The following is a 25,377-nucleotide window of genomic DNA, read 5'->3' on the forward strand; positions in this document are numbered from 1 at the left end:
TACTATTTAAAAGCAATTTATTTTCAGGAAGACTATCTCCCCTCATGGTAGATGAAGCAGCTCAAACATGTATAAAATGGGAGAGAACATTGCTAAAGCAATTTTAAAGATACATGCTAATGTGACTTTAAAATAATACCAAAAAATACCTGAATAAAATAAAACAAACTGCCCATGTCTGACATTTCCGTGATACTTACTTCACACTGAGCAGATAATTTCAGCAGAGTTAACATGAGAGTGCAGAGAGCAGTTTCCACTCATTTCTCTCTTTTACAAGAAAAGTAGTTGAGAGAAGGACTAGCTAGATACAAGGCCTTTCATCAAAAGTCAGAAATGAAGCTATAAATACACTGAACAGGAGGCAGTTAGAGGTAGACGCTGCAAGGAGGAATCTTCTAATTAAAGTTGCAGGTGGTCTCTCCTGAACAGGACATTTTTCTATTATGTTTACGCAGAAGTAAACCCTGGGCTCCTTTGGAGGAAGGTGTGAGGTATAAATCTAATACATCATCATAATCTTAACTATTACTTAGAAGAGGTATAACATAGAGTATTTATGATAATCTGAAAAGGGGGTAATTAACTGTATAATATAGAATTATATTAAGTGCCTTGTGGAACCGCTATTTTATTTCTGCTTCTAATAGATTGAAGAAAAGCACTGCCTTTCCAGGGCCAAGAATCCTAATATAGAAGCAACAATTTTTTTCAGAGGCAAAATGCTGTAGTTTGAACATTAGGACAATGTGCTTTCTCCAGAACATAAATTCTTCACTGAGAGTAGACACATGGATTCTCTGCAGCAGCAAATAACAAGGGCAACTTACATAAACAAGTGAAAATATACAACAGGTAACAAACTACCATTTGAAAAAGACCTTTAGTGTTTATTGAAAATGAGTAATTAGTGTGGTGACTCCATGCATTTGACAGGCCTCTTGCTACTTTCCCAACTTTAAGGAAAGGACACAAGCCATTAACACCCACACCATAGCATTTTTGATTCCTCAACTCCCACCCTATCCCTCACTTCTGGAATCAGCATGAAAAAGGATTATCCTTCCTTTTCAGTTAAATCGGTAAGTCAAAAAGAAGACTGGAAACAAATAAAATTTCTGACAATAATTTTAGAGTCAAACAAATGTTGAGTCTTCAATAACTTAATTGCCATTGAATATACAGTCAAAGTTCCGATTTTTAAATGGCAGGTTCTTCTCCCATGCAGTAGGAAAAATCCCTGCGATGTCTTTGGACGTACACAAAAAGCTGCACTCTTAGCTATGGATTTCAAAAGACAGGCAGGTTTCTTAGTTATATCATTATAAGTTAACAATTTCTGGCAGACACTGAAAATACTAGTCCATGGAATATATTATGTCCTTGCAATTCAGTTACAGAGGGAAACAGACAGAACTTGGATGCCCATATTCACAGTAAGGTGGCGGTGCAAGGAAAGTTGTTGGCATGCAACCTGCTTCACGGTGTGCGCCTGATTTTGTCTGACAACATGAAGTGCCGCCCTTTCCATCCCTCCTGGGAGCGGCAGGAGATGGCACTTGCCAACTGGCAAAACTTTCGCAGCAGGATCTTCCTAAGCAGCAGGTAAACCCAGGGGTCCAAGATCTGATTCAGTGAGGCCAAGCGGATAGCGGTCAAGAAGAAATTGCACTCTGTCTGCAGTTCTGTGCTTCGGGTGGAGTTGCATGATTCTCTGCAATGATCCATAGAGGTGTGGTTGAACGTCACTTTCAGCATCATAATCTAAGGGAACAAGAGGGAAAATGAGCGCAGTAGAGACAGAGTCAATGATTTAAAGACATTCTTTGACGTGGAACAATAGTCCATATTAAGGCAACTTGACGGCACTGCAGCCTATCAGATCAAAGACAGTCATGAGACCGTAGCACTACCTGCTTCAATTACCGTAGTTCTTACACGCCAATCCTCATTCCAGAAGGCTGCATTTATGGATGCCAAAATGTGACCTGGGCCATTTAATTTGATTTATGTCTCCCAAAGGAAGATAAGAGTTCGCCTCACAATTTCTAAGGCTTGAGGTAGACCTTGTTTTTTAAGAGAGTTGAAGGAGTTGTAATAGAGGCATTGCTGTGATAGAGGCACGCATGTCTCTTGTCCTATTGTCCTCTCAGTTGGATGCTCAGCTCTCTCTGATTGAAGTTTTTGCAGGTTTTTTTCAGCACTGCAAAACCTGTAAACGTAAGGCAGCCATTTTGCATTTATAAGAATATTTGTATACCAGTATTCATTAAACAAACAAACAAAAATCAAAGCAGTTTATAACAGTCATACACATATACAATAAAAAATGGGAAAATTAAAAATCTGAGATCATTCCCCCCCCCATGAAATATGTATTCTTAATTGCTTGCATAAGCTTGAAAGTACAGAATTTTTTTCAGCAGGTGTTCACAGATCAAAACAGAAGGTGCCTACTGAGTCTATATTAGAAGAGCATTCCATAGGACTGAGCTGATGACACTAAGTTCACATCACCAACTTGGGGGATGACCTGTAGATGATGGCAATGATTGAGCTGAGATATAAGGGTATAAGATATGATGAGTCATGGACTGAGTGTGCACACCATTCCTCTATCACACTCCCTTCAACAAACACTCCAGCATGAATCAAAACAAGACTTCCTAGGGGGGGGGGGTTGGTGAGCTGGCAGTCCTATCCTTGAAGTCAAGCTCAATTAATGAGCAACAACTATGTTGTATATCTGGGATTGTATCCAATAAGTTTTACTCTGAGCAGAACCAGTGAAATTAATGGGCCCAAAGTTGCCCAGGCCCATCAGTTTCAATGGGTCTACTTTGAGTAGGACTAACCTTGGACATAACCCCTGGAATTTTCCATCACTTCCAAATTAATAAGGGACAGAAGGAGGAACGAAAGCACCATTCTGTGCCTATGTTGTAAGTCCATTTCCCTCATGTAATAACCATAAAATGTTATCAGCTGTCAGAGCTGCTTGAAGATCCTAGCTCACAGAGGATCACGCTAGCCAGCAGTCATTAAGTAAAAGTCTTTATTGAATTACAGTTTCCATTCTCACGCTGCTGTCCGCAACTCTACGTCTAGTAGCTAGATCGGCGAAGCTCCGTCTGAGTCTCCGCCCCGTGCGCACCAACTTAATATCCTAGCCTTGCTCCACCTTTTCCGCCTGACTGTCCTCCTCTGGGTCCCTCTACCCCCCGGGGCTTCTTCCTTCCGGGATTCTTCTGACGCTGACCCGGACCCTCCTGCCTCCTTGCGCCGGGCTTTAGGACCTGGTTCCCTTTCGGGGCTGCTTACTGCGCCGCCTTCCTCTGCATTTGAACTTGGCGCGCGCGCCCAACCTTCCACTTTCCTCTTAACCGTTTCTTCGCTCCCCGATGGAGGTGTGGCCACTCCTGACTCATGCCCTCCCTCCTGTGGTGAGCTGCCAGCGCTTCCCCCCTGGCTCCCTTCCTCTTCCCTGCTTCCTGGCGGTGACGCTGGTCCCGATTTCCAGCTGCTCCCCCCTGAGTCTCCTCTGGCTCTATCTTCCTGGGGTGCCCCCCTAGACTCCCCCCTTGCCCTGGCCACTGGTGCTCCTTTCTGTGAATCCTCTGATTCACTGGAAAGACTGGGAGATCTCGGGTAGTCGTCATCACTCATCCTTTCCTCTGCCTCCTCCCCTTCGCTCTCTGTTTCCTCCCTTGCCCGTGTCTCTGCTCCTAAACCCCTGACATCCATCCCCCCCTCGAAGCCCCCCAGTCCCCCCTCCCCTCCTTCCGGTGCTGGAGCTGGGGGCTGCTGTTGCAAAGGGACGAACGTCGGATATCGGTCGCTTCCCGTGGCAGGCCTCCATCGGAACTCTTCCGGGTCTTCCTCCCTGCTCTCGTTGACGACGGTCACCTCCGCTTCCATCTCTGTGCCGCCGTGCTCGAAACCAGGGTCGTCCCCGAAAATGTCCATGTCCGTCTCTCCCTCACTTCCTCCTGGCGGCGTTGCTCGTCCTGAGCAGTCCAGCCACTTTCTGCGGAACTGCTCCTCTGGCCTATCGTCCCACCAATACGAGGGTTCTGAGACAGATCCCGAGGGTGACCCCTCCGGGGAACGGACGTCTCGTGTTGGTTCCTCGTCCGAGTCGAACCCCCGGAACGTGCTGGCCGAAAGCGTGGGCGTGAAAAGCCAGTCGTCGAAAAAGTCTGCTGGCATAGGTCTATGTGGGAAGAGGGCATGAAACTCGTCTTTGAGCAGAGGTTCGTCTAAAGCGTAGCCCGGCACCCAGCTGTTCGCACTGGCCGGGGTGCCCTCCCTGGCGAGAAAGTATTCTACCCCCTCTTCCCCCCATCTGGAGTCCAAAATCTCCGTGACTTCGTTGATGCGCTCCTTCTGTGCCGCTCCCGCGTGCCCTGTTCTGTCTTTGGCCGGACTCGGCGCCGTTCCGGGTTCCTGGAACCTGTGCGGTGCCTTGTAGGGAGTGAGCACCGATCTGTGGAATACCGGATGCATTCTGGAACCCTCCGGAAGTGCCAGTCTGAAAGCTACCGGGTTGACCTGCTCTTCGACTTGGTAGGGCCCCAGTTGTTTATGCCCTAGTTTCTTCTTGGCCAACGACCTGGCCGGCACTGCGTGGGCTGCTAACCAAACCCAGTCTCCTACGTGGAGCTCTTCTCCAACCCTTCTGTGCTTGTCTGCTTGTACCTTGTATGAGTGCTTGGCCAGCTCCAGGTGGCGCCTCAGCTGATCGTGGACTTCCTGCAGCTCCGACGCGAATGCATCTGCTGTCTGCGGCTCCCCTTCCCCCATTCTTTCCAGTCCCGGGAAGGTTCTGGGGTGCCTCCCGTTGTTGGCGAAGAACGGCGTGACCCCCGTGGATACGTGCTTCGTGTTGTTGTAGGCGAACTCTGCAAGCGGCAGGTAATCCACCCACGTCGCAGGCTGTTGATTTGCATAACATCTCAGGTACTGCTGCATGATGGCATTGACCCGCTCCGCTTGCCCGTTGGTCTGCGGGTGTCTCGCCGACGCCAGGTTGATCTTGACGTTCAGGAAGCCCATCAGCTTCTGCCAGAAGTTCGAGATGAACTGCCGCCCGCGGTCGGACAGAATAGACCGTGGCAGACCGTGAACCTTGAACACGTGGTCTATGAACAGTTTGGCGGTTTGCTCCGCCGTGGCCACCTTAGCACACGGAATGAAATGCGCCATTTTGGAGAACAGGTCCACCACCACCAGCACTGCCGTCTTGCCCCTTGAGCTGGGCAGATCCGTGACAAAGTCCAGAGCCACCCTTTCCCAAGGTTCGACCGGAGTTTGCAGCGGTTCCAACAGTCCGGCCGGCGGTTTGTGCACTGGCTTGGCCCTCTGGCAGGTGTCACACCTCGCCACGTAGTCTGCGACCTCCCCTCTCATTCCAGGCCACCAGAAATCCCTGGCTACTAATTCCACCGTCTTCTCCTTGCCAAAGTGCCCGGCCGTGGGCGCGTCGTGCAGCTGCTGCAGCACCTTGGCTCGAAGTTCGTCTCCCGGCACGTAGATGGCCCCTTTACGGATGAGCAATCCATCTCTTAGCTGGAAACCGTCGGCCGCTGCTTTGCCCCTTTGCACCTCTGCCATCTTTGTTTGTGCGAAGGAGTCCCCCTGCAACGCTCGCCGCACCGCCTCTAGGTCCACGGTCGCCGCGGCGCACGCCCACACTGTCGGTGCGAAGATGTGCATGGCGGCCGCTGGTGTTGCGTCCTCCAGATACTGTGGCTTACGGGAGAGAGCGTCTGCCATGATGTTGGTGTCCCCCGGGACATACTCTATTCGGAAGTCGAAGTTCGCAAAGAACTCAGCCCAACGTATCTGCCTCTGGTTCAGGAACTGTGCCGTGCGCCAGTGCTCTAGATTCTTGTGGTCCGTGCAAACCTGCACCGTGTGCTTGGCGCCGACCAGAAAGTGCCTCCACGCCTTGAAAGCTGCATGAATGGCCAGCAACTCCCTGTCCCAGATGGTGTAGTTCTGCTCGGACTTGCTGAGCTTCCTGGAGTAAAACGCTCCCGGTCGCCACACCCCCTGCGGGTCTTTCTGCAGCAGGACCGCCCCCACGGCTCTGTCCGAAGCGTCTGTCTCCACCCTCATCGGCTTGCTGGGGTTGACATGAAGCAGCTGCTCTTCCGACGCGAAGAGACGCTTGAGTGCCTGAAAGGACTGCTCCGCCTGCTCTGTCCAGATGAACTTCTTTTTCTTGGAGCTAAGCGTGTCAGTGATGGCCGCCGTCTGCATCGCGAAGCCCTTGATAAACTTGCGATAGAAGTTCGCAAAGCCGACAAACCGTTGGACCTCCTTCCGGTTGCGCGGGCTCTTCCAATCCAACACTGCTCGAACCTTGGCGCTGTCCATGGCGAGCCCCTTGTCAGACAGCTTGTAGCCCAGAAAATCCACCTCCGGCACGTCAAATTGGCACTTCTCCAGCTTGGCGTAGAGCCTATGTTGCTTTAGCCTGCTCAGCACTTCCTTGACGTGCTTGTCATGCTCCTGCTGCGACTCCGAAAAGATCAGGATGTCATCTAAGAAACAGACGCACGTCTTGTAGAGAAGTCCCGCCAACACGTGATGCATAAATGCTTGAAAAACGTGGGAGCCATTTTGCAGTCCAAAAGGCATAACTCTGTATTCGTAGGTACCCAGTGGCGTGAACATGGCTGTCTTCCACTCATCACCCTCCCGCATGCGAATGAGGTTGTACGCCCCCCGCAGGTCCAACTTGGTGAACACTTTTCCCTTCCGCACCTTCGCCAGGAGGTCGTCGATTCGGGGCATGGGGAAGTCCGACGGCTTGGTCACACTGTTCAAAATCCTGTAATCCACCACGAGTCTTTTTTGGGGCGTGTCTCGCTTCTTAACAAAGAATACAGGACTGCCCCCCGCTGCCTTGGACTCTCGGATGAAACCGCGCTCCAAATTATGATCGATGAAGTCTTTGAGTTCCTGCAGCTCGTCCTCCGACATGGAATACAGCTTCCCTTTAGGCAGCGCCGCCCCCGGCAGCAGGTCAATTTTGCAGTCATATGGTCTGTGAGGGGGTAGCCTGTCCGCCTCCTTCTCGCAGAAAACTTCCAAAAATGCTGCGTACTTGTGGGGAATCGCTTGCAGCGTGCCTAGCAGCAGCTGTGACTCCTCTTCCTCTCCTTCCTGCCTGGGCACGATGCAGTGTTCAGCACAAAAGGAAGAGCCGAAGACCAGCTGCCTCTGGTACCAAGCCATCGTTGGGCTGTGCTTGTCCAGCCAACTCATGCCCAATACAATGGGCGTGTCAGATAGTTGAGTGACGTTGAAGCTGATGATTTCCCTGTGATTCCCAAGTCGCATCACCATTGGTGGCGTCTGCTTCACCACTTGCCCCCCGAGCAGCTCCCTGCCATCCACAGTGACAACCTGCAGGGGCAGTGTGGCCGGCAGCAACTGCACAGCGTGCCTGTCGACAAAGTCCTGCCCTATAAAGTCCGCATTGCTGCCTGAGTCAATGGTGATTGGCACGTCCATGGTGATTCCATTGGGCAGCTGGAGAGATGCTGTGAGCCTCACTACTGGTTTGGGCGGGAGGGGGTTCACTGGCTGTAAAATCTCTGGGGACTGCGTCACTAACACGTCTGGCTGGGCCCCAGTGCCTCTTCCTCCAGCCAGACATCGTCGTTTCCCTGCTGTGTTCCTCCTTGCTGCGTTGCTGCAGTCACCATTGCTGAGGCTGCAGTGAGCTTGTGGGGCCTCTGGGGACACTCTTTCGCCATATGCCCTGGCTGCTCACAGACGTAACACTTCCTGTTCCCTCTAGGAGGCTTCGCTTTCACCGTTGTCGGTGCTAGGGCTCTGGTTGCTGACTGAGCCCTTGCACCTCCAACCTCCATAGGTTCGGCTCCTCCTCCTGGCGGAGGCGTGGATTGCGCCCGCGCTGCTTCTCTGGGAAGGAAGGAGGGGCCCCCGGCTGGTTCGCGCCCTCCACGCCCTTCGTCCTTGCTCCACGGACGTCCTTCCAGCCTCACCCCCACTGCCAGTGCCCGCTGAACGACCTCCTGGGTGGTTCGGGGTCTCTCCCCCCTGGCTATCTCATCTTTAATCGAGTTGTGCCGCCCCTCCCAAAAAAGGTCTCTTACAGGAGCCGAATCTCTGTCCCATTCCAGGGCGCTGACCAAGGCGAAAAAGCGGGCATGATACTGTCTGACGCTGGCCCTCCCTTGTCTCAGCCCATGCACCTCCTTCCGTGCAAGATCCACGTCAATACTTGATAAAAAACACCCATCCATCGCTTTAATAAAGGCATCCGCATTCTGGAGCGCCGGATCCTTATCTCTCCATAAATTGCGCAACCATGCTTTCGCATCCCCATGCAGATGGGACATGATGAACCCCACTCTCTCTTGTTCATCTCTAAAGTCTTTATGCAGCAGTTGCAGTGCGCACAGTACGTCTGCTCTAAAGTTGGGATACCGTTGCAGGTTCCCATCGAAGTGAGAGAGCAGCCCGCCTGTCCGTCTCGCCAACCCAATTCCCTCCTGCCGGGGTGTCTGCTTTGCCAGCACGTCTAACCTGACCTGGAGATCCCTGCAGGCGGCAGCTGCCTCCTCCTCTCTCTTCCTGGATGCTAGAACCTCGGCGTTCAGTTGTGCCACTGCTTTTCTGAGGTCCTCTATCTGCTGCTCAGCCGTCATGTCGTCTGCCGTTCGTGAGCTCGCTAGTGGGCACCTGCTTCTCTCCCCTCCTCGAGGCTGTAGATGCCCACAATGGTGAGACGGAGCTTACTGTCAGAGCTGCTTGAAGATCCTAGCTCACAGAGGATCACGCTAGCCAGCAGTCATTAAGTAAAAGTCTTTATTGAATTACAGTTTCCATTCTCACGCTGCTGTCCGCAACTCTACGTCTAGTAGCTAGATCGGCGAAGCTCCGTCTGAGTCTCCGCCCCGTGCGCACCAACTTAATATCCTAGCCTTGCTCCACCTTTTCCGCCTGACTGTCCTCCTCTGGGTCCCTCTACCCCCCGGGGCTTCTTCCTTCCGGGATTCTTCTGACGCTGACCCGGACCCTCCTGCCTCCTTGCGCCGGGCTTTAGGACCTGGTTCCCTTTCGGGGCTGCTTACTGCGCCGCCTTCCTCTGCATTTGAACTTGGCGCGCGCGCCCAACCTTCCACTTTCCTCTTAACCGTTTCTTCGCTCCCCGATGGAGGTGTGGCCACTCCTGACTCATGCCCTCCCTCCTGTGGTGAGCTGCCAGCGCTTCCCCCCTGGCTCCCTTCCTCTTCCCTGCTTCCTGGCGGTGACGCTGGTCCCGATTTCCAGCTGCTCCCCCCTGAGTCTCCTCTGGCTCTATCTTCCTGGGGTGCCCCCCTAGACTCCCCCCTTGCCCTGGCCACTGGTGCTCCTTTCTGTGAATCCTCTGATTCACTGGAAAGACTGGGAGATCTCGGGTAGTCGTCATCACTCATCCTTTCCTCTGCCTCCTCCCCTTCGCTCTCTGTTTCCTCCCTTGCCCGTGTCTCTGCTCCTAAACCCCTGACATCAGCATTTACAACAACTCTGCAATCCAACTCTTATTTTATACAACACAGACAAACATGAGGTACCTTCTGATGAAAGGCAAAGAGGTATTTATTTTTCCATGGATTAGTTGGCATTCTTTCTTCTATTTTCCCTTCACTAAGCTCTGCCTATAAAAACACAGCTGCCATATATTTTAGTGCCTTTTAAAAGGTACTTGATCAGTTTCACCCATTTTAAGGTCCATCGGGTTCTCTGGCAAAATATTTCCCCTACTTAAATAGTAAGAAATTAATCCAAAAGCCCATGTGGAGTATTCTAAAGTGCACCTGTGGTTCATTTACTATGCCCCAAACGTAGTATATTTTACAATGGCAATAATGAAAACCGAATTAGCATTTTAATGAACATAAAGGAAAATCAATTATATTGCCTGGGTTCACTAATTGGCTTGGCCATTCTGCAGAAAAGAAAGCATTTGGGCTGAAAATTCTGAATGGTACTTTTATTAAAAGGGCTCTTTAGAGACTCGACTGATATCACCCACATTATTTGGCTGTTCTGCTGCACATTATTCCCACCGCATGGAGGAGGAGAGCAGGGCTGTACCCACCGCCATGACCCCACTGGCCCCTGTCCCAGTGCGAACCCATCGGAGGAAGGTCTGAAGAGGGGGAGGATGCTCTATATGTGTTAAGTTGTGGTTGAACATATCAGACGACACAGTGATTCTTCAAACAGCTCTTGTTTATTCACAGGCCAGAACAGAACTGAACTGAAGGGTTCAGCCAGCCTGCTTATATAGAGCTACACTACAATGCAACAGTAACCACTTTCTGTAACTATCCAATCACTGAACGTCACTTTCAATCCCTTATTTGCATATGTGGACCTGAGTGAAAACTATCTACAGTATCCCCCTGCTGGCCCAGGGTGAGAACTTCAGTACATAACAATATGAACCATGATTAAGCAGAAGGCAAATTTCACAGCCAGCCCACAATGCTGGGAAGGCTGCACAACTTTTGTTATGAAAATAGAGGGTTGGATCCAGAGTTAACCGCATGTAATGTAGCTAGCACAGCTACCATTTACCCTAGTAGCAGGCAGACTGCCAGCATATCCTAAGAACATAAGAAGAGCCTGCTGGACCAAGCCAATGACTCCATCTAGTCCAGCATCATATTCTCACAGTGGCCAAACAGGAGGGTTGCCATAATTCCCAACACCTGCAAAGTTGCTGAGCTTAGAAACCCACCAAAATTGTTAAGCTTTTTTTGAGAACAAACACAAATTGTTGAGCTTTGGGTGGGGGTACCTCCCCCCCCATAGTGATATTTAAGCTTTTGGAGTTGTTTCTCCAACTTTTTGGAGGGCCTTCTTGGTAGTGGCTCCCACCCTGTGGAATGCCCTCCCATCAGATGTCAAAGGAATAAACAACTATCTGACGTTTAGAATGCATCTGAAGGCAGCCCTGTTTAGGGAAGCTTTTGAATGACTGATGTTTTAATGTATTTTTAATCTGTTGGAAGCCACCCAGATGGGCGAGGTATAAGTAATTAATAATAATAATTTCTGCTGCTTTTTCCATCGCATTGCCATGCATACTGGGTCCCCCCAACACCATTTTTACACCCGAAAACCAGGAGCTTTCTGATGTATGGCAAGCCTACCAAACAGATGCCTGCGGGAAACCTGTAAGCAGGAGCTGTGCTCAAAAGCACTCTCTTCTCCTGTGGTTTCCATTGCTGCCTCCAAGCAGTGTTCAAAATAAGCAGGGCGCTAGGTGCATTTTGTGACTAAGAAATCCCTGATTGCAAACACTTCCAAAAGCACAGTACAGTGGTACCTTGGGTTAAGAACTTAATTTGTTCCGGAGGTCCATTCTTAACCTGAAACTGTTCTTAACCTGAAGCACCACTTTAGCTAATGGGGCTTCCTGCTGCCGCCGCTGCCGTGCGATTTCTGTTCTCATCCTGAAGCAAAGTTCTTAACCTGAAGCACTATTTCTGGGTTAGCGGCGTCTGTAACCTGAAACGTCTGTAACCCGAGGTACCACTGTAGTGGTATTTGGCGCCTGGCTGAGACTCAAGATGAAATTTTAAAATGCTGCCGCTGGCCATTGCCTCTCTGCAGGGAACGCAGCTTATATGGCTTTCTACTGCAAATGCATACAGCTTTTTCACTCTGCTCAATCTCTAATCTCTTGCTTATATATAGAGGCAATATTAATATTGTTATGTCTAAATAAAACCACCAGAAAGCATGTTCTTTTTAATATGTGTATGATGCATTTAATTAGAGCACGCACACACACACACACACACCACGTCCTGAAACCCTTCTTTAAAAAAAAGCATCACCTCCATTCTGAAGAAGCTTCAATGATTGATCAGAATTCCTGTGTTCCATTTCCAAAAGGCAAGATGATTTATACATCTCAGGAATGTAAAAATTTGTAGTATAAAAACTCAAAACCTTTAAAATCACTGTATGTTGCTTCTGAGTTTTGAGCAGACTAGTACCACTTGTTTTATGTTCTGCAAAACATAGTTAACATACAATAGATTAGTCAGAGACAGACCATTTCTAAATGCGCCAACAATGTACATCTTAGATTAACAGAATATGCAGCAAGGGAAAGGGAAATAAACATAGCAAGAGATAATGTTGATATTAGATGCACTTGGGAATAGCAACAGACTTATTAATGTCTTATTATTTTTAGTAAATTGAGCTCAGGGGCAAGAGGCAGGAATAGAGACTGAGGTTGAGTAAATTTATTATAACTGGGGTGGCTTAATCGAATGAATCTTTTAGGTCCGCATGCATGTTGGTATTCCGGAGCTGAATCCAGGAAAGGTACAAAGTCCTTCTCCTCACTTTAGATGCTTATTGGAATTCTGTGACCAAGCAGTGTCAGGTGAATGAATTCAGTCTACTCTGAGAGAAGGAAAGCTTCTGTTCAATCACAGAGTACCTCCCCCTTTTAAATTTAAACAAGACAGGGTTTGTTTGTTTTTTACACATTATAAATCCGGTGCATGTGGAGCAAAAAATCTCACGTTGAATCCGTGTCATTTGGAAAGGGGTGGGAAGAATAAGCGCAGCAAAATAACCAGAAGGGCTGCATATGGATATGTGTCAAGGTGGCAAAAAGGCAGCTATGGCAGCTTGCTCATCATGTGGATCATGCAGTTCAAGCAGTGACTACCACAAGTGAAGCATGAGTATATGCTCGTTCCAGTTTAAAGGAAGCTCTCTCTTTCCTATATTTTAAAAAGGTAAAGGTACCCCTGACCATTAGGTCCAGTTGTGGATGACTCTGGGGTTGTGCGCTCATCTCACTCTATAGGCCAAGGGAGCCAGCGTTTGTCCACAGACAGCTTCTGGGTCATGTGGCCAGCATGACTAAGCCGCTTCTGGCGAACCAGAGCAGCTCACGAAAACGTCGTTTACCTTCCCGCCGGAGCGGTACCTATTTATCTATTTGCACTTTGACGTGCTAGGTGGGCAGGAGCTGGGACCAAGCAACGGGAGCTCACCCCGTCACGGGGATTCAAACCGCTGGCCTTCCAATCGGCAAGTCCTAGGCTCTGTGGTTTAGACCACAGCGCCACCCACACCCCTTCTATATTTTACCAGTGCTCAATTTAGAGGGGGCACATTACCTTCTATGATGGCTTCCTTGGCTATTGCTTTCAGAAAGCTATGGGTGACATAATTTGGCTAGGACGTGTAGCTAGGCAGTGGTGTAGCTAGCCGCTCAGGTGCCCGGGGCGGTGCACACGCCCTGCAGCCGGGGGCAGAGCGAGCCAAAGCAGGGCGTGCTGCGTGGAGCTTCTCTGCAGCATCTCCCTCAGCTGTAGGGTGGCTGAGGCGGTGGACAGACACAAGCCCCACGCTGCTTGAAGGAGGAGAGCTGTCGAAGGCTACTAGCCATAAAGGCTGTGCTCTGCCTGCAAAGTTGGAGGCAGCAAACCTCTGGTTTCTGGAAATCACTCAAGGGGAGAGTGCTCCTGCAGTAGCGTAGGAAGGGGCGTGCGGTGGGTACGGGAGTTATTTTTTCAAAAACACAGATTTTTGCCATTTTGTCACCCCCCTCAGTGATGACACCCGGGGCGACCTGCACCCACCACACACCCCTTCCTACGCCACAGGATTCAGGGGTAGGAAATCTCCTTAAAATCTTCCTTAAGTGCAAGCCCCAACCTGTTGCCTTTCTCAAGACTGTTCATTAGAACTGGAGTAACACAGCTAGGCCTCGTACGGATCCGAGAAGCAGCTATGCAAAAGCAACAGTCACGAGTGGACTCCTGTGTTTAGAAACAGAGTGGAGTCCTATCCTAGCACAGACATAAAGCAACAAGTCACACAAACCCTGCCCCATGTTAGTCTTAGATTTCTCTAGACTGGACACTTAGGCTCTCTGAAATTTTTATACCCCATCGAAACAAAAGGGATTTTAATCTCTTCCCCAATAATTTCAGTACTACAATTAATGGTACAGTGGTACCTCTGTTTAAGAACAGTCCAGTTTAAGAACGGGTTTACAAACTCCGCCAAACCGGAAATAGTGTCTTGGTTTCAGAACTTTACCTTGGTCTAAGAACAGAATCCGAACGTTGGAAGGGCACCAGCGGAGGGAGGGAAAGCCTCATTAGGGAAAGCGCACCTTGGTTTAAGAACAGTTTTGGTTTAAGAATGGACTTAACGGATTACGTTCGTAAACCAAGGTACCACTGTACTTTGGTTTCCATTTCCCTAGTCTCCCTCCTTTCATCTCATGTTGAACCCCATTATGTGGCAATAACTCCTATTTATTCTCCTGGATTGGGTTTGGCAAAAGCTTTCAGGAATCGTGGTTTTTCAATCTGTGAACACATTAGATTCAGGTTTGATTGGGCATTAAAAATGGTTTTATAGGAAAAGAAATACAGGAAATAGAAAATGGTTGTTTCTATTCTAGAGCCTGAAGGCACTAGAGGAACAGGCAGGAGTGTGTCATTCGCTACTGTGCTAAGTTCAAGTTATTATGTGAATTTCCACTCATGAAACACCTGGGTTGCTTTTGTCACACTATCAGAAAATGAGCTTTCTCTCTCTTTCTCTTTTGTTGTCTTGTTGATATTCACCTTGAAGAGCTTTCATCCAGCTGTTGGCTGAGTGTGGTTGTGACAATCACAGAAAGCAACTGTTAACACAAAGGCCCAGTGAACAGCAATTATGAGCAATGAACAAACGGTACTTAAAAATGAGGGAGTTTATCCACATTGCATCTGTTTGCATAACTCCCTCAGAGCTGCGAATTCACCGAAGCGTGTGTAAAGCAGGGGTCAGCAAACTTTTTCAGCAGGGGGCCGGTCCACTGTCCCTCAGACCTTGTGGGGGGCTGGACTATATTCTGAAGAAAAAAAATGAAGAAATTCCTATGCCCTACAAATAACCCAGAGATGCATTTTAAATACAAGCACACATTCTACCCATGTAAAAACACACTGATTCCCGGACTGTCCGCGGGCCAGATTGGGCCAGATCTGGCCCCCGGGCCTTAGTTTGCCTACCCATGCTGTAAAGCAATTTCCAGAATGGAAGAAAATAGTGACAGCAAAATTCAAAGATCTAAAGCTGTGGGCCTAGAGCCCTGAACCCATAGGAAACCCCCTGTTGCTAGCTAGGGACAGGCAAAATGACATTCCCCACACTTCAAAATGCCTTGCTGCATAATTCAGACACCAGTTCCTACATTCCCTAATTATACCCCTTCTTCCCCTGGCTTTGGTCATTTCACCCTGCTTGCATGGCAGGGCCATGGCGAGATGTATCTGACACATTCTCACTAAAGTCCAAGGACTTTTGATGGCCTCTGCATGCTTGAAGTCATGAAATCCCTCCATTGCCCTAAAGAGCTTCAAGACTATGGTTTCCAATCTCTCATTCAAATGTTCATACTGACACAGCATCTCAAAAGCATAGAATTGTAGAGTTGGAAGGGAACTGACATAGCTCAGTGGTACAGCATCCACTTTGCATTCTGAAGGTCATAAGTTCAACCCCTGTCATCTCCACATAGTGCTAGGAGATTACCAATGAGAGCCCCCACTAATCAATGTAGAAAATCCTCAGCTAGGTGGACCGATGGTTTGACAGTATAAGCTTCCTATGGTTCCCAGAGCTTATGTTGAGAGAGAGAGATGCGCCTGTTCTGATGCTTTCTTGGTGCTAAATGATGTTGGAATTCTCACGTCCAGGAAAACAATAGTCGGGAATTATTATTATTTTTTAAATTATCCATTCCACACCTATTTGGCATTTTGTACATGGCAGTTTATACAAAAAAATTCTATAGATGACAATCTATTCTCATCTACTATCGCAGGAAGTTTATTGTACAGGGTGGGCCATTGAGCTGATTGTACAAACTCATTTTTCTTACTCATATGTAGAGATTACTGTCTTTTTGTTATTCCATAGAAGACAATAATAATAATAATAATAATAATAATAATAATAATAATAATAAATAATAATAATAATAATAATAATAATAATAATAATAATAATAATAATAATTTATTATTTATACCCTGCTCATCTGGCTGAGTTTCCCCAGCCACTAAGATAAGGTTGAGATAGCCTTAGCAATTTGTTTAAATCTCAGTTTCCTTTTCTGTGAAATAAACCAATAGATCAGATCTTATAGACCACATAGAGGACAAGATAAATCAATGTTTCCCAACCAAGCTGTGGATTTCAGACAGTTTTTAGACTAGATTTTTTCCAATCTTATGCTGTGTCTACTGTACAGGCAATATTGACAAAACAAAATAGACTGCATGCTTGGACATTTGCTAAACATTTGAAATAATATTTTGAAAATATTAATTAGTAACATGACATTTTGATCTATTATTATACGTAAGGGAGGTCAGATCTCTTTTAAATTAATTGTCATCATTCATCATGATTCAGTAGTATTCATTTTCTGAAACTCATTTTTTAAATTTAAAATAAGCATGTTAATTATGTTAGAGCACCTTTTCATCCCCCCCATACTGAAATTAAAGATGTGTTCTCTCTTCCAAAAGATTAACAAACATCTACAGTATTGCAATTTCTGCTCCTCCCTGTGATGGGTGAAGACATAGTTTTAACCAAGTAAAACCACAGCATCTGATACTTAGAACTATAATTGAGTCAAGGCCAAGTGAGCCAATACTTTAGCTATTTCTGTTTACCAGTCTATGAAGTTACACTTGATTCAGAAGGTGGCAAACTGGGCCATCATATGATCGTATTAGCTGGAGGAGAAAGAAGCACAGCACTGTAGACTAGGGGTCAACATTTTAGGGCCCAAGGGCTGGAGAAACATTCACTCCATGTCCTGATTGAGAGCGAAATTCTGGTTGTTAAATGTCTTTTTATATCCATGTAAATGCATTTCAAAATGTAATGATCTCATCCACATGGGGCTTCCTGGGTTATTTACTTACACATTCTTTGTGAATGGGTTACTGTTGACATTTATACCTTCTATATCTCATTTGTATCTGACCTCACTTTACAAAGTACTCATTCACCCAGGAATCTCTGAAGGCCACTCTAGAAGGGAGTTTAAATGCTCACTCTCTCCATTTAACTTGCTCCAGGTTGCTTTTAAAACTATGTAAATAGAATCTGTTTGGTATGGGGGCAGGGGTGTGAATCTGAATGTGGGTGGAAAACTAAGCCCTCTTCTTATCTGCTGTGGTCTTGATGAAAATCTCTCCCTCTCAAGTTGGGAGTTTGCTTCTAATGCAAACAGCTTCTTTTAGAAGAGGGGTTTTCCTTAGGACTGCAATAGGGGAAGAAAGGGTTAAATCCTCCATTGCACAGTTATCAGCCCCTCTTTAGCTGATGCTGTTTCCTGTTAAATGCACTGATGTATTTAACATGCAAGCCACAAGCTCTTGATTCATTCAGTCCCACTTCACAGGTGCCCAAAGGTACAATCTATTCTCTATTCTCAACAAAATTCTAACCTTTTTATGAGCTTCCTCCCAATGCAGTAACCACAAGATCTTCCTCACCCAGGAAATCCTTGGTAAATCCTGAGGAATCCTTTACCACCTCAGATGAGCAAAGGCAAACTATCGCCACAATCACCTAGCGTCCTGGAAGCAGGCACATATAAGAATACCTCTCAGGGCTGTGCATATGTAGCGTTGCTGGATATTCACAACTGGTCTGCTCAGAAAGGGAAACGAAGGGCCTGGATTTAGCCACTCCCTACCATTCTCTTCCTTGACAAACATCTGGTTGCTGCAAGTGCCACTTGTCTGGGAGGCTTATGCGAGAGCAGTGTTTTGGGTAGCTCATCATTGCTCTCAGTTACAGCCCAATGATGATATACTCACCATTGCTCTTAATTACAGCCTAAAATGCATGCCCAGCTCTCTCTATAAGCTTTTGTGCACAATGATAATTTATTACTTATATCCCACCCATTTGACTGAGTTGCCCCAGCCGCTCTAGGAAAGGGAACCAGTGTAATGTAGCAATGAGAAAACCAGACTTCAATAAGGAAAACATGGCCTCACCCAAGCAGTTCACAGGGTGCCCTTGGCTCCAGCACTCTCTCTCAACCCAGGGATGGGGAACCTGTGGCCTAAGCTCCCATCATCTCCATCCACTGACCATTCTGCCTGGGGGTTGATGTCCAACAAGACCTGAGATGCCACAGGTTCCTGGTCTCCACCTAACCTCATTTATTTCTATTTACTTGTTTGTTTTCTTACATTGACATCCGACCTACTTTGCTACAGCAGCATTTTAAAGCTGAAGGGGAGAAAGAACCACGGCTGCATGTCAGAGACAAGGCAGGACAGAAACATAAGAAATGCATGAAACTAAATGCAACATGCACTACTAGTTGCAAGTGGCAAGGGAATCGCAAGAGGGACATTTCGTTCTCCCTGCTCATCTAAACATCCCGCAACAGTTATTTTTCTTTTTCTCCTGTCATGGGTGGCAACAGCTTCTCTGGAGTTTCATAAGCAGAGGAAATTCAGTCCACTCTTTGCATTGGACTAGTGAAACTGGGGGGTGGAACATGTTTAGCTTAACAGTGATGAAGTTTGCTGAGCTGTATAAATAAGGCCTAGGAAAAGACTTCAAAGATCAAACATCCCTTTTGCTAGATCAGCCTGATATAGAACTACAGCACAGTCAATCTAAACACGATTATGACAGACCCACATGTCAGGAGCAGGAAGTTCGCTACTGATTTCTAAGAGAGAGCACAACTTAAAATGATGCATGGGCAAGAAACCCGTTTGCCTCAGCTGTTTTTCTCCTGGTGAGGCTGAGAGAACCCAAAAATAACCCCTGCTGGGGACAGAATGAAGAGCCAAGAATTAAGCAGCTTCTACTTGCTTATTTTTTGTCAAGTTTATAGCCTGCCTTTCCACCGAATGGTGTTCAACGTAGCTTAATGGCAAGAGCATGCAAAGTAAAATGCAAGAGAGCAATTAGAACCGCGAAAACAGAGTAGATAAAAGGTACCCGTAAACCCCAATAAAGCTGACAGTTGCAGCAATTTTTACGAAAGGCTATGATGTAGCAAGTCCAAAGACCAGTCTGAACTGAAGGTCTGTGGTGTCTTGGTGGGACATGGCGACAGAACTGTTCAGTAAACCCCCCCCCCCCCACGCTTGGAGCTTTTAAATTGCTCCGCCCATCTTACATAGGGAAATAGCTGCATTTTGGCACATAAAACATGTGTTTTCTTTCTTTCTTTCACAGAAAAGCATGGCAACTGGTTTGTGTCATCAACTGGTGCCCCACACGCTTCCCCAAGTTATTCTCTAATTTATTTTAAAAAGTTACAAGTCAACCTGGTACTCAAATATCAATCGGAGCTCTCATTTCTTATACTTGTGTGGCGTAAAATGTTGCAACCATTTCTAAAATAGCTAGAGTAAGTCCAGTAATTTTTATGCCTCGTCCTTTTTTTAAAGACAACAGGAAAATAAAGATGATCGCCGCTGTTTTTACAGAGTGCTGAAGGCAGTCCATAGCTCAGTGGCAGAACACATGTTCCGCATGCAGAAGGCACAGAGCTCAATCCCTGGCATTTCCAGTTAAAAAGGTACAGGTAGCAACTTGATGGGAGAGATCTTGGAGATCTGCCCACCAATACTGAGCTAGCTGAACAGCTGGTTTAAAGCAGCTTTGCTTCCTACTTCCCCATATGAGAGAAGCAGAGATGCTTCAGGTGTGTACAGCCACCCTACTTTAACTTCTGGTGAAAAACCTCTTCACACTGCTTCAAATGTTTGCAAAACCTGTTGGGCTGGAAGCACCAGAGCGGCAAAAGAAATGAGCAGAGGGCAGGAGGGACATGGGAAGCAAGCTCTCTCTCAACCCTTTCATCTTTCCTTAAAACTAGTGTTCAACTCTAGCCTGACGCAGCCAAGAGTGTGCACAACTCTTCAAAGAACATTTAAGACTTCTAAAGAAACTAGAAGGCAGGAAATAAGTTTTCCAAATAATATACCTGCACAAAGTGCTTAGCATAACATCAAATAACAGGCTCCCTTGCATTGCCAACTCCCTCTCTCCTGCTCACTCACTTTCTAGCATTATGATCTTAAGAAGCGTGCATTCACACAAAAGCTTATACCAAGAAGAAACTTAGTTGATCTCTAAGGTGCTACTGGACAATTTTTTTATATATTTCGACTGTGTCAGACCAACACAGCTACCTACCTGTATCTAGCATTATGGCAAAATTTGGGAAGTTTTGCAGAAGTTATTTGCTGTCCTCATCAGAGGGCTAAAAGCAGAAGCTCTGCTTTTTATTTTTGCTCATGACTTCTTTTTTGTGTGTTCAGGTATTCAAGCCCTCCAAATGGGCAATGCAAACTATAAAGTTTCTTGTTTATTTACATTTGTCCCAAAAAGGAATGATTCACATATATTTTATTCTGAGCAGTTTTCTGTTTTTTAAAAAATTATTTTTTTCCAAGGGGGTGGTGGGTAGCCAGCTATTCTACAGTAAAGTCCGCCACACACACACAAACACAAGAGACAGGTTGTCCACCTACCAAGAGCGGCGACCAGCAGGCAAAGAGGACACACATGATCCCCAGCAGCTGGAGCAAGGTTTCCATGGTGATTCTGCCCCACTGCCTCCTGGACTGAGACGCGGAGTTTTTGGAGCGGCAGCGGCACACCAGGGCGACGATGGTGGCCAAGTTGCAGGCCACGGTGACGGCGAGCGAGAAGAGGCCCAGGAAGGCGAAGGTGGAGGCGAAGATGACGTTGCCCACGTGGGGACCCCCCTGATCCCGGGCGCTGATGAAGCACCACGTGCCGGGCCACTGGAGGGCGTAGCGCCCGACGCCCACCACGGGCAAGCAGGCGAAGGCCAGCACGGCCACCCAGACGCTGAGCAGGACGGCCTTGGTGACGCGCGTCTTCATGTGGGCCGAGTACCAGTGCGGCGCGCGGATGGCCAAGGTCCTCTCGACGGCCATGGCGCTGGCGATGAAGAGCGGGCACAGCCCGAAGACGGTCATGCTGAGGCCGAAGAAGGTGCACAGGCGCAGGGAAGGGTCCACCGCCCGCCAGTCGCGGCCGGCCCGGTAGACGGCGATGACGATGGGGCTGGTGAGGAGCTGCCCGGTCAGGTCGGTCAGGGCCAGGGAGCCGATGCAGAGCAGGAAGGACTTTTTGCGCGCGTTCTGCTTCTTGTGGTAGGCGCGGTACACCAGCAGCAGCGCCAGCCCGTTGCCCACCAGGCCCGTGGTCATCATGGTCAGGGCGAAGACCACCGACACCGAGCCGCACACCTCCGGGCTGGTGGCGTTGCCCTTCTCCCGGCCCGCCGCCGCCGCGGCGCTCAGCAGCGCCATGGGCGTGCAGTTGAAGCGCCCCTCGTAGGGCCCGTAGGAAGTCATGTTGCTGCTGGTCGGGAGGGCGGCGGCAGCGGCCGGGGCACCGGGGCGGGGCGGGCAGCGGGGCAGGCCCATCCCATGGTGGGGCACCCGCGAGAAGGCAGCTGGGTGCGCGCGCTGGACGGCCACAAGCCAGACCGGCTAAAGGAGCAGAGCGAGCCGCGGCTGCCTTTTAAAGGCAGGCGCGGGGGGCGGAGCCCCGACGGCGGAGCGGCTCCATTGATCTGGGTCTGGCCGCGGGGCGGGGGCGGGCGGCCTTCCTGCAGCGCCGAAAGAGGGACGACACCCGCTTTCTTGCACTTGCCCGGTGCGGAAAGGGGGTCTTCCGTCTGCCAGCGAAACCGTTCAGCAGACCTGGTTTTGAACTCGAGGATGGATGTCAGGGAAGCCGCCGTCGGAAATGCCGTGGGTGATCCTCCCTCTGCCAACCCCGGTGCCCGTACCCGCCGCTTCGAGACTTACTAGGCTTGCCAAGCGCGGGTGCTCCGTCGAGGATTTCTCGCCGTTAGAAACCACTCGGGACCGCTTAAGCTTAAATTGCACTTCCGCGGCTCCTTTACACACCTAGCCGCAGTTTTGCCTCCATCGGAGAGTGTTGGTCGAATCGCTCATGAAGCGCGGTTCCTAACCGCAGCTACAAAACAGGAAAATGAACTTGACAATCGCGGCGAATCCCAGGGAAAAAACCAAAAAATCATATAGAAGTATAGAGAGGCGCTGATGCCATCTAGCGGGAAGCAACTCCCGTCCATTTCCTAGTCACCCAAGATAGCGGCACGTGCGGATTTAGGGGTTTATTCCATGTAAATAGCGGATAGGCGCCCGGCTCCCAACGTGCTGAATTTTTATAGTTGCGAAAAGCGTCAGTGGTCCAAGGAAACGCAATATGCTGCAGACACCGTTATGTCACTTGAATGAACAGCGCGATCTGGGATTTCAGAGTTGCGTTCACTTACAAGACGTCTAGCGTTTTGCAGAGGACATATTTGAAGGCATACACATAATAAAAAGGGCCTATGCCGCTTTCAGTTTTGGCAGCTAGAGAGACACAGCGTTTATTTCTCGCCAGTTACTATTTGACCCATATTCTCATGCTAGATTAACTTTATTGGTAACTCAAATGTGAAGATAGGCAGCCTTGTGTTTGTAGAACCAATGGGTTGAATGTGGGATATGTACATTAGATCACCTGATAAGCTCAAATGCAATGCTTTTGTCACTTCCTACTTTACAATCTGAACATCAGTTACTGGTGAGTGCCAGATGACAGTGCTGTATCTTCAATCACATCACTTGTTGACATCTGTTTATGGACCATCTGCTTCGAGTCCTGCAGCAGCTTCCAGATTGTTGGAGGGTATTGGTGGACCCTTACAAAAAGCCAAACTCTTGTTTACAAATGCTTAATGTATCTATGTACAGTGAGGGGGGAAAGTATTTGATCCCCTTCTAAATTTGCCCGTTTGCCCTCTGACGAAGAAATGACCAGTCGAAGTACAGGAACTTAGGGAGGTGTGGAACAGGGGATTTGAATACAGCCTAAACAATGGGAAATTGCTTTAGAATATAAACAAGAGTGTTTATTTAGATTTGAAACCAAGTTTGATCCAGCAAAAACACTATTTTTGGTATAGGAAGCCACAGGCCAATGCAGACAGATGTTGGAGGTGTAATGTTGAAAATGCCTCCTTTAAGCGTATGGTGTGGTCCAGTGATATTTACTTTTTGGTCTGAAGTTGTGTTGTGTGTATCAGTTTTGTAGTGGTGAAATCTTTTTATGTACTACAATTTTTCTTTTTGTAGTATGGGGATTAATGGCAGGACAACAAAAGTGGATTTTGTGAGTCCTTATGTTTGCTAAGATGCTTTGAGACCTGATGGATAAATACCCACGCAATGGTCTGAAGACCTCACTGCTTTGGCTATATTTGAACATATTTCATATAGACATGAGTTTCTTGAGGATACATGGTTGAATATCTGGAAGGCTTATAAAGGATGAGTCTTTTAAAAGAGGCCCTGTGGAACATGTGTACTCTATCCACGGGGCCCCTTTTAAAGGCTCACCCTGTATTATATATATTATGCTTTTAAAAGGTTTATTTTATTCTTCTGAGCATTTGAGTATGTGTAATTGGAATTGCTGTTGTTCTGGATTTACTATTTATGGTTTCTGTTTTTTGTTTTTGTTTGTTTTATGTGAGCAGTTTTGTAAGCTTCACAACACCAGAGCCACACAGGATACGAATTGCAAGTAAAATAAAAAGCATTACCCAAATGCTAACATTCTGCTTCTTATTGAAAAGAGCAAATGGTTTTGAGCAGGAATAAAAGAGCTACCTCAACCTTTTGCTGTTTTGCCTTTACTAACACCCTGATTTTTGTATTGGGGGGGGGAACCATCCATTTTAATGTATGAGGATTACACCATTGGCACAGAAGTATGTGCTATCAGTACAACAACTGCACCATCTAGTGATCTGTTGGATATGACTGTGGTTAATTAACTTTTTTGAACCCACTTGACAGTTAGTAAACTCATACATGAGAAGCTGCATTATCTTGTTAAAATTGAAACAGTTTTAAGGAATTCAAATGCCAGGGTCCCAATATAGCTATCAAATTAAAATGAGCAAACAATACCGGTTATATTATTTAAAAAATATTTTATCTCAGCTTAACTTTACACCAGCTTCAGAGGTATATGTAAAATACTGCTCTCATGGCTTCACTGAATGATGCTTTAAATAGATCCTACCATTTCAAAGAAAAGGTTGGAAAAACTGTTAGCATCCACATCAATACAAGAGAAAATACAAACTGCTTCTCTCCAGTGAAAAAAAAAACCTGGAAATTTCTAAGGATTTTGCTTTCCAGAATAGGGCGGGGGCTGTAAAACACAAATTTCAAGATTTAACTTAGGCTGCCTTGGCTAATCTTGTTGCAGCCAAACTTCAGGAACCATTTTGCTTTTCCATTCCCTGCCTGGTGACAAGAGTAGTGGGCTAAAACTACTTTTAAAGTGGTTGTGGACCTTACAAAAGAAGTTCCCACAAGCTGAATTCATTAGTGACTGAATCTCTGGATACTGATACTTCTTTACAATGTCCAAAGCTGCCGTTATTACATACCAATACAATTGGTATGTAATAGTGATATTTATCAGCGAAGTCATATCTGTGTAAGACTTAACATCTGCCATGATTTTAAAAAACAAGATTTTTATAACTGTAAATGAGGAAAAGATAAAATTACAGCAGAAACCACCTATCACTTTTAACATACACTATCCATAAAATCCAATTGGAAGCTTAAATTTATAGAAGGGTTAAAAAGCTACCTTAGGAAACATCTATAACGATAAGCTGTAAAAACTGTCTGAGGAATCTTCCTTATTCCAGTAACACCAACACTGCCCTGGAGGGCATCTGTCCCCGCAGGGAAATTAAGTGATACATTTCTATTGCTCAGCTGCTTTTCTGTTACTGGAAACATCCCGTTTCATTTTATGGCGGTGCTTTAAAAAGACCCAATAATTCAAAGATACTTATCAATGGTATCTACATACTGTCAACATTCTCTCCCAAATAGCAATAAAATAATTCTGAGTAGCAAGTCAATGCCAAAAGTCAGCACATAAACTTTATGCAAGCAGTACTGAACTAGGCACTTGAGAGACAAGTTACTCTTTAGTATAAATATAAATATGAATGCATATTCATAAAAACATTAAACCAAACAAGATTTTGCAAGCTTTTTAAACTCTCTCAACCTACTTGTCACCCTCTTCAGATTAAAAAAAAAAAAATACTTCACCAGAATTTCATCTTTGTGAGCAGGAATAAAACAGCTACCTCACCTTTTGCTGTTTTGCCTTTACCAACAGAGGAGAGGGTAATAATTCCCACCTCAGTTTCCCTAGCACAGA

The 25,377-nt window shown here is 47.1% G+C and overlaps 1 protein-coding gene across 1 annotated transcript; it reads right to left on the reverse strand.

The window, feature by feature from the left end:
* Positions 1-23,438, reverse strand: PTGER3 (prostaglandin E receptor 3). The gene is made up of 2 exons (XM_081194874.1): positions 20,598-23,438; positions 1-1,764 (listed from the first exon to the last, which is right to left on the reverse strand). The coding sequence occupies exons 1-2, from the start codon at positions 21,522-21,524 to the stop codon at positions 1,480-1,482; spliced, it is 1,212 nt and encodes a 403-aa protein (XP_081051000.1). The 5' UTR covers positions 21,525-23,438; the 3' UTR covers positions 1-1,479.
* Positions 23,439-25,377: the final 1,939 nt, after the last annotated feature.

Source organism: Podarcis bocagei (assembly GCF_964188305.1).
Source record: "Podarcis bocagei genome assembly, chromosome: 5".
Lineage (NCBI taxonomy): Eukaryota > Metazoa > Chordata > Lepidosauria > Squamata > Lacertidae > Podarcis > Podarcis bocagei.

Coding starts and splice junctions, on each gene's coding strand:
- PTGER3 (XM_081194874.1), bottom strand. CDS start 21,524: ATGGGCCTGCCCCGCTGCCCGCCCCGCCCCGGTGCCCCGGCCGCTGCC. Junction 1,765..20,597: donor CCTGCTGGTCGCCGCTCTTG/GTAGGTGGACAA, acceptor TTGTTCCCTTAG/ATTATGATGCTGAAAGTGAC.